Source organism: Chlorella variabilis (genome assembly GCF_000147415.1).
Source record: "Chlorella variabilis unplaced genomic scaffold CHLNCscaffold_28, whole genome shotgun sequence".
Taxonomy (NCBI): Eukaryota; Viridiplantae; Chlorophyta; class Trebouxiophyceae; order Chlorellales; family Chlorellaceae; genus Chlorella; species Chlorella variabilis.
This window is the reverse complement of record NW_005435060.1, coordinates 4,260-12,069: the sequence shown is the minus strand read 5'-3', so window position 1 is coordinate 12,069 and position 7,810 is coordinate 4,260. Positions and strand designations below refer to the sequence as shown.

The 7,810-nt window shown below is 69.3% G+C and overlaps 5 protein-coding genes across 5 annotated transcripts in view; 3 read left to right on the top strand and 2 right to left on the bottom strand.

Annotated features, from left to right (window-relative positions):
* CHLNCDRAFT_54975 (hypothetical protein) overlaps positions 1-4,474 on the top strand; it is a gene marked incomplete at both ends in the record, with an annotated part of 10,407 nt that extends 5,933 nt beyond the window's left edge. Inside the window, 5 exons of the mRNA XM_005843635.1 lie at positions 41-124; positions 431-571; positions 880-973; positions 1,170-1,941; positions 4,366-4,474. Of these exons, the coding sequence (XP_005843697.1) occupies positions 41-124; positions 431-571; positions 880-973; positions 1,170-1,941; positions 4,366-4,474 (1,200 nt within the window). The remainder of the gene's footprint in view (positions 1-40; positions 125-430; positions 572-879; positions 974-1,169; positions 1,942-4,365) is intronic.
* Positions 4,475-5,715: 1,241 nt separating this feature from the next.
* CHLNCDRAFT_27828 (hypothetical protein) lies at positions 5,716-6,126 on the bottom strand (the record flags this gene model as incomplete). The annotated part of the gene is made up of 1 exon (XM_005843577.1): positions 5,716-6,126. The coding sequence occupies one exon, from the start codon at positions 6,124-6,126 to the stop codon at positions 5,716-5,718; it is 411 nt and encodes a 136-aa protein (XP_005843639.1).
* Positions 6,127-6,417: 291 nt separating this feature from the next.
* CHLNCDRAFT_139973 (hypothetical protein) lies at positions 6,418-6,729 on the top strand (the record flags this gene model as incomplete). The annotated part of the gene is made up of 1 exon (XM_005843634.1): positions 6,418-6,729. One exon carries the CDS (start codon positions 6,418-6,420, stop codon positions 6,727-6,729), a length of 312 nt encoding a protein of 103 aa, XP_005843696.1.
* A 264-nt stretch (positions 6,730-6,993) lies between these two features.
* On the top strand, positions 6,994-7,320 carry CHLNCDRAFT_27785 (hypothetical protein; the record flags this gene model as incomplete). The annotated part of the gene is made up of 1 exon (XM_005843633.1): positions 6,994-7,320. A coding segment is annotated over one exon (327 nt), but the record flags the coding sequence as incomplete, so codon positions are not given.
* A 62-nt stretch (positions 7,321-7,382) lies between these two features.
* On the bottom strand, positions 7,383-7,763 carry CHLNCDRAFT_54972 (hypothetical protein; the record flags this gene model as incomplete). The annotated part of the gene is made up of 1 exon (XM_005843576.1): positions 7,383-7,763. One exon carries the CDS (start codon positions 7,761-7,763, stop codon positions 7,383-7,385), a length of 381 nt encoding a protein of 126 aa, XP_005843638.1.
* Between the last annotated feature and the right edge of the window lie 47 nt (positions 7,764-7,810).

The following is a 7,810-nucleotide window of genomic DNA, read 5'->3' as shown; positions in this document are numbered from 1 at the left end:
ACCCCCACCCCCGCCCCACCCCCCTGCTCCCCACCCCCAGTTCCGCACCGAGCCCTCTCAGCTGGGCGAGCGCGTGTCGGTGCTGCTGGAGTATGCCGACTTCCGGGAGGAGGGGGAAGGTGGGGTACCGCTGCTTTACCGCTGTGGTACTGCACGATGTGCTTCACATGATACTGTACTGTTGATGGTGCTGCTGTTGTGCTGCGGATGGTGCTGTTGTGGTGCTGCGGGTGGCCGCTGCGGCTGCACCGCGCCCGTGCCCCGGGCGGTGCCAGGTGCGTCGGCCCCTGGGGCACCGCCTCCATTGCGTGCGGGCCTGGGCTCCGCCCTTCACGATCCACGCACACACACGCAAGCCACACACACGCAATCGCATGCACACACATGCATGCACACACACCACGTGCCTCCCCGCCCACCCCCCCTGCAGCCCAAAACACGCGGGAATGGGTGGCCTTCCCTGCACACCACAGAGGACGGGCGCTGGGTGTTCCCGCGCATCCGCCCCGCCTCCCGCCCGCTCAAGCCGCCCGCGCCGCCCGCCAGCCTGGCGCCGGGGCAACCCGTGGAGGTGCGCTTGCCGCCGCCGCCGCCGCCTGCGCAGCGCTGGCTGGCTGGCTGGCTGGCTTGGTTCAGTGCATGCTGCAGTGCATGCGCGCGGCGGCTGCGGCTGCGCGGCGCAGGGCAGCCAGGCGGGGCCCCGGGCGGGGCTGGCGGGTAGCAGAGCCCTCGGCAGGAGGGACGGCCCCGCCGGCGCCTCCCTGCTCCCATGCAGCGCCTTCTGCGCCCACGCCCGCGCCCGCAGCCACCCCAGCCGCTCCCCAGCCGCCCCCCAGCCGCTCCCCATGCCCTCCCCTGCGCCCTCCCTCATGCCCGCAGGCCTTCCTGAACGATGGCTGGTGGATGGGCGAGGTCGTTTCAGTGGAGCCGGGCACTGTGGCCGTGCGCTTTGAGCCGTGGCCGCTCGGCGAGGGTGCGGCGCCGCCTGCTGCCGCCGCTCGCTGCCGCCGCCGCCAGCTGCTGTGGCCGCTGCGGCCTGCTGCCTGTGCGTTGCGCGTGTGGCTCAAGGGCGGGGGAGCCTGCTCGTCTGCCGCCCCGCCCCGCCGCCGCCCTCGCACACGCTCCGGACGCGCCTGCCCTCCCCACCACCACTGCTTCCGCCCCCGCAGGCGACTTCAGCTTCTATGCGCCCGAGCACGTGCGCCCCGCCCACCCGCTGGCCGGGGCCGGCTTTGGCATGGTGGAGGCGCCGCCGCCGCCGGCTGGGTTCACCGAACGCGCACGCCAGGCTCAGCAGCAGATGCAGCAGCTGGAGCGGCTGCTGGGCGGCGGCAGGGCCGGCGCCGGTGCCGCGCCGCCCGGCGGCGGCACGCCGCCGCTGGGCCTGGGCGGCGCGATGCTGCCGGCGCACGCGCACCCTCACCGCCACCAGCGACAGCACGACCACCACCAGCAGCAGCAGCAGCAGCAGCAGCAGCAGCAGCACGGCTACGGGCAGCCCGCGCAGCAGGCGGCGGCCGCCCCCCAGCCGCACCAGTCGCCGCCCCGGGGCCTGGGCGGCGCCACCCTGGCCCGCTCCCGCTCCCACCCGGGCCTCAGGTCTCCCAGCCCCGCGTCCGCGGCGGCAGCCCACGGCTGCAGCCCCGCCCCTCAGGGCTCCACGCCGCCGCTGGCGGGGACACACCCGCACGCGGCGCAGCTGCAGCTGGCTCAGCAGCTCGCCCAGCAGCAGCAGCAGCAGGAGCACCTGGCTCGACAGCAGCTGGTGCAGCAGCTGCAGGCTGCGGGGGCAGCGCGCGCGGCGGCGCCGCCGGCGGGGCAGCGCCCCCAGGCGGTGCTGCAGGCTGCGCCAGGGCAGCACCAGCAGGGGCCGCCGCAGCCGGCGCCCCCGCCCGATTTCTTCGCGCTGGCTGTGCGCCAGTTCCGAGCCTCGCTGCCCGAGTGAGGGCGGGGGGCGGGCCGTGGCGGCGTCTGTTGGCGGCCTCGGCGGCCAGACACAGCCTGTGCAAGCATCCCCTGCCTCACCCCTTGCGTTCCTGTGTAATGTGTGTTGTGTGTGTGGCGTGCGGCGGCGGCGGCAGGAGGGCGAGTGAGCCCGGCAGCCGACAGCGCGCCCCAAAGCCCTCCCTCACGCGGCGCTTCACCCTATCGCTGCCGCTGCCGGTGCCATCCTGCGGTGTGGGTTGTCAGGAGGGGATTGCCTTGCCTCAAAGGGCTGCCTTGCAGCTTGTGGGGCCTCCTTGTCACAGCGGCAACAGGCAGCGGCGGCCTGGCGGTGGGAAAGCTCAGGTTAACCTTGCCTGAACCAAGCCCTGGCGCAGCACAGAGGCTTTTGGCTACCTGCAGCACTAACCCGTAGATCCAGCATAGTGCACATACCTGAGGCCACTGGCAGGACGCCCGTAGGCAGGACGCCCGCGCCTCCCCCCGAGTCTGCTGCTTTGACTTTGCACTCTCGAGGCATTGAACGAGCCAGGCAGAGCCTCCAGCCGCGCCTACGTTGCCAGCGCAAGACTGGCGCTGCGAGCAAAAAGAGCAGAAGCCCGCTGCTGTCCCGGGCTCCGGCAGGCACCCGGCACTTGCCTGAAGCTCGCACGAGGCAAGCTGGCTGATGCCGCTGCGGTGGGCAGGCGGCCCGCTCCTCAGCCGCCGCTCTTGGACGCTTCCGCTCACCACGGCTGCCTCTTCCTGCAGATGAGCTGGCTGGTGGAAGCGGCTTCAGCAGTGGAATGCAACGATATGCAACGGCTGCAGGCAGCACTCAGCCAGAAGCCCAGCCTACTCACCGACAGGGACAGCGACGGCTGGACGCTGCTGCACAGGGCAGCATTCATGGGCAGCACAGATTGCCTGCGGATCTTGCTGGCGGCTGGCGCCAGCATAGAGGCAACCTGCACTGAGGGAGGCGCCACAGCTCTGTTCTTGGCGGCGATGGAGGGCCGTGAGGCCTGCGTGCGGGAGCTGCTGGCGGCGGGGGCAAACATTGAGGCGGCTGTCACCAATGGGAAGACGCCGCTGCACATTGCCGCCCAGGAAGGCCGCCTGGGCTGCCTGCGGCAGCTGCTGGACGCTGGAGCCAACTGCAACGTCGTAAGGGATGATGGGCAAACGTCAATAATGCTGGCAGCCAGGAACGGGCATGCATCATGCATGCAGCCGCTGCTGGCAGCGGGGGCCAGCATCGATGCAGCAGACCGGCATGGGCAGACAGCGCTGCTGCTGGCAGCTTGGCAGGGCCGCAAGGCATGTGTGCAGGCATTGCTGGCAGCGGGGGCAAACATTGAGGCGGCAGGCCAACAAGGGCAGACAGCGCTGCTGCTGGCAGCGTTGGGGGGCCATGAGGCATGTGTGCAGGTATTGGTGGGAGCGAGGGCAAACATCGATGCAGCAGACCAACATGGGCAAACAGGGCTGCTGCTGGCAGCTTGGGAAGGCCACGAGGCATGTGTGCAGGCATTGCTGGCAGCGGGGGCAAACATTGAGGCGGCTTGCAGTGAAGGGCTGAGGGCCCTGCATGCTGCAGCGGCAGAAGGGCACACGGCATGCCTCAGCCTGCTGATTGCTGCCCACGCCAACCTTGAGGCAGCTGACAGCCGCCACCAGCAGACAGCCCTGCACAGGGCAGCAGCACACGGCCGCCTGCCAGCCATCCGCTGCCTGGTTGCAGCAGGGGCGAGCATGGCGCTGCGGAACAAGGAAGGCCTCACCCCTTGCATGCATGCAATCAAGCACAAGCAGCTGCAAGCAGCACAGCTGCTGCTGGAGCTGGAGCAGGAGCAGGCGGGAAGGCGGCAGCCGGATGTGCCCAGCACCACGCCTCCACGCCAGGAGCAGGCCGAAACCCTGGGGACTGCTCCAGCCTCCTCAGCTGCCGCCGAGGCTGCAGCTGAGGCTGCTGCTGCCCAGCTGCTGGCAGAGGAGGAGTGCGAGAGGGAGCAGCAGGCCACTAAGCGGGAGTGGCAAAAGGAACGGCAGCGCCAGCGGGATCCCGTGTCGGCGGAAGAGATGGGTGCGATTGCCGCAGCCCAGGCCGCGGTGGCAGAGCAGGTAGCACCTGCCACACCTGCAACAGGAGCAGCTTGCCGGCAGAGACGCTAACCGCAGCAGGAGCAGCAGCAGTGGCTGCACCCGCGACAGCAGCACCCGCTGCCCCCATCCCAGCAGCGGCAGGCGTCAGGGTGTACGCAGCAGAGGGCTGCGGCAACACGAGCGGCCTGCGTCGCTGCAGCGGGTAAGCTGTGCCCTGGGTTGCAGCAGCAGAGAGGCTGTCAACCCTGGGCTGCCGTTTGTTGTCCCGCAGGCTGCCTGCCTGCCTGCCTGGAATCAATGCTTCCGTGCACTGCCCCGCTTGCTTGCTGCCTGCAGGTGCAGGGCTGTGAGGTACTGCAGCGAGGCCTGCTCCCATGCGCACTGGAAAGCGCACAAGGCAGAGTGCCGGCGCCTGCGCACCGCTGCGGGGAGTGCCCAGCCCTGAGCCCTGGCACCACAGCGTTGCAGCGCCCGCCTGCCAACACGGTTGCGCCGCCTGGCCGCCTGCACACCACTTGGAGCCAGCCCGGGCGGCGACCCTTTTCTGCCTTGCTGCTCTGCGTGTGCAGCTCTTTCTTTGCTCTGCTTGTTTCCAATGCGCTGCTCTTCAACACGGGTGTTCAAAGTGGAAGAGGTCTGGCAGCGCCTGGCCGCCAGGCCCACTTTGTCTTGCCCAGCCGCAGCCACAGCGCAGCAGGCAGTCTGAGCGGCGTGTGTGGCGTTGACGGATTGCCTGCCCCCAGGATGAGCCAGCACCGCTGCGCCGTGAGTTGACCGAAGCTGTGGCAGCCCCGCGTCTGCTCACCCCAGCAGCCCCACCGCTTGGGTTCCCGCCACCAGCCTCCCACCAGCGCCAGCGCAAGGCCGAGGCCAACGTGCGCAGTGGGGAAGGGGAGTGGAGCAGGCGCCTCCCCCGCCGCCGCCGCGAAGGGGAAGGGCAGGCAGCTCTGCTATTACACAAAGCCTTGCCATCGGGCCGGCAGCAAACTGTTTGGGGCCGGACTGCCACACCGGTTCAGCCCAGATCGGGTGCCGCTGGGAGTGGGGGCGTTGCAGCGCCCATAGTGTGGTTGTCGCCCCGGACTGCTGCTGCCGCTGCTGCCTGTGGAGGAACGCGGGTGGGAGTGTCGTGCCGGTTGCGCGAGGGAAGAGCGGTGGCGAAGCGGCCGCTGCGGCGGCAACCAGCCTGGCTTTGGGTGCACTTCGTTGCCACGCTCCTAAGCGCTGGCGGCGAGGCTGCTGGTGCGTTGCTGGCCGGCCACGGCAGGCTGACAAGGAGGTGGGGAGGGCACAGGTGCAGCAGGAGGGGCCACCCTCGCCCTGGCTGTTGAAGGCTGGCCGCTGTGGGTGTGGAGCACGAAGGGCAGCGTGGGTGCGGGCCCTTCTGGCTGCCTCCTGCAGCTGCACCTCATGTGTGCTGCCCCCTGCCAGCAGCAGCGCTGTGTGTTGAGCCCAAACTCAAGCAAGGCAAGGGGCAAAGGACCAGCCAGGCGCATCTCGACAACCCCACCCTCACGCTTTGCCCCTCTTGCCAGCTTTGCCCTCGGTCCCCCTTGCACGCCCGCCCCCACCACATTAAACACAGCAGCTTGTTTCCCAGTGTCAAAGGGTGGTGTTGAATAACACCAGTTTGTTTTTTTGGTGGTGAAGGGATGAGCCGTCAGCTGGAGAGAGAGCGCCGTGCGCTTAAGCGCGCTCGCCACGGATGCGGCGGGCCAGCTGGATGTCCTTGGGCATGATGGTGACGCGCTTGGCGTGGATGGCGCACAGGTTGGTGTCCTCGAACAGGCCCACCAGGTAGGCCTCGGCGGCCTCCTGCAGCGCCAGCACGGCGCTGGACTGGAAGCGCAGGTCGGTCTTGAAGTCCTGGGCAATCTCACGGACCAGGCGCTGGAAGGGCAGCTTGCGGATCAGCAGCTCCGTGGACTTCTGGTACTTGCGGATCTCGCGCAGGGCCACGGTGCCGGGCCTGTAGCGATGGGGCTTCTTCACACCGCCGGTGGCGGGGGCCGACTTGCGGGCGGCCTTGGTGGCCAGCTGCTTCCGGGGCGCCTTGCCACCGGTGGACTTGCGGGCGGTCTGCTTGGTGCGGGCCATGGTGCCGGGGGTGGGGGTGGGAGAGGGGCGGAGGAGGAGTGGTTGTGGCTGTGGGCGGCTGTCGGGGGTGGTTTTGTGCAGGGGAGGCAAAGTGAGGCACCCAGTGGGGGCCACCTGGTGAGGTACGGCGGCTGGTGCACCGTCCGCAGTCACCGCACAAGCAGGCGGCCAGGAGGCAGCACGTCCCGCTGGGTGCCGCCCCACCCAGCCCGCCTCAAGACCCCTGCCGCCGCCCGCCCACCCACCACTCTCCCCTCCTCCCCCACACCACCACCAACTACTCAAGCAACCATGTCTGGACGCGGCAAGGGCGGCAAGGGCCTCGGCAAGGGCGGCGCCAAGCGCCACCGCAAGGTGCTGCGCGACAACATCCAGGGCATCACCAAGCCCGCCATCCGCCGCCTGGCCCGCCGTGGCGGCGTCAAGCGCATCAGCGGCCTGATCTACGAGGAGACCCGGGGCGTGCTCAAGGTGTTCCTGGAGAACGTGGTGCGCGACGCGGTGACCTACACCGAGCACGCCCGCCGCAAGACCGTCACCGCCTTTGACGTGGTGTACGCGCTCAAGCGCCAGGGCCGCACCCTGTACGGCTTCGGCGCGTAAGCGATCCTGGGTCCCAAGATTCACAAGCAACCCCACACAAACAACAAACTGGTGTTATTCAACACCACCCACCCACACGGAAAGAGTCTTGCGTGTTGTGATGTCGGGAAGGAGGGGGTTGGGGCTGGTGGGTGTGGGGGGGCTGGCTGCTGCTGCCCCTTTGCCTGCCTGTCTCGAGGAGAGCCTGCCGCTGCCTGGCCTGGCGCCTGCCCCTCTTTTGTGGGGGAGCTGTGATGGTGCTGGGTGGGTGTGCCTCTTCCCCTCCCCGAGCCCGGCAGCGAGCGAGGCAGGCCGGCCCGCACAGGCACACACACGAGGGCACCAGCAAGGCCAGAGGGACAGCCAGCAGGGCACAGCCAGGCGGGCAGGGACCAGCTGGCAGTGGGCGCTTGTGGGTGGCTGGTCTGCCTTCTCCCGGTGTTGCGTGCCTCCGTGTGCCTGCCTGCCCTCCTCCTGTCCCCTGGCTGGCTGCGCGCACGCCCCCAGCACCGACCACCCGCCAAGGCAGCACCGCCCCACCAACACAAAGCAGCGACAGCGCACGCCCAACACGGCAAGGCAGCGAGCGGTTTCCGAGCGAGGTGGTGTTGAATAACACCAATTGGTTTGTTTGTTGTTGTGTAGAAGGTGAGCCAGGAGGCAGCTCAGGCGCTTCAGGCCTCGGTCTTCTTGCCGCTCTTCTTGGGCAGCAGCACGGAGTGGATGTTGGGCAGCACGCCGCCCTCGGCGATGGTCACGCCCGCCAGCAGCTTGCTCAGCTCCTCGTCGTTGCGCACAGCCAGCTGGATGTGGCGGGGGATGATGCGGGTCTTCTTGTTGTCGCGGGCGGCGTTGCCGGCCAGCTCCAGCACCTCGGCCGCCAGGTACTCCAGCACGGCGGCCAGGTACACGGGGGCGCCGGCACCGATGCGCTCGGCGTACCGCCCCTTCTTCAGGTACCGGGCGATGCGGCCCACGGGGAACTGCAGGCCCGCCTTGGAGCTCTTGCTCACGGCCTTCTTGCCGGAGGTCTTGCCCTTGCCGCGGCCAGACATGGTGGTTGGGTTGTGGGGTGTCGGGGGGTGAGGGGAGGAGGGGGAGT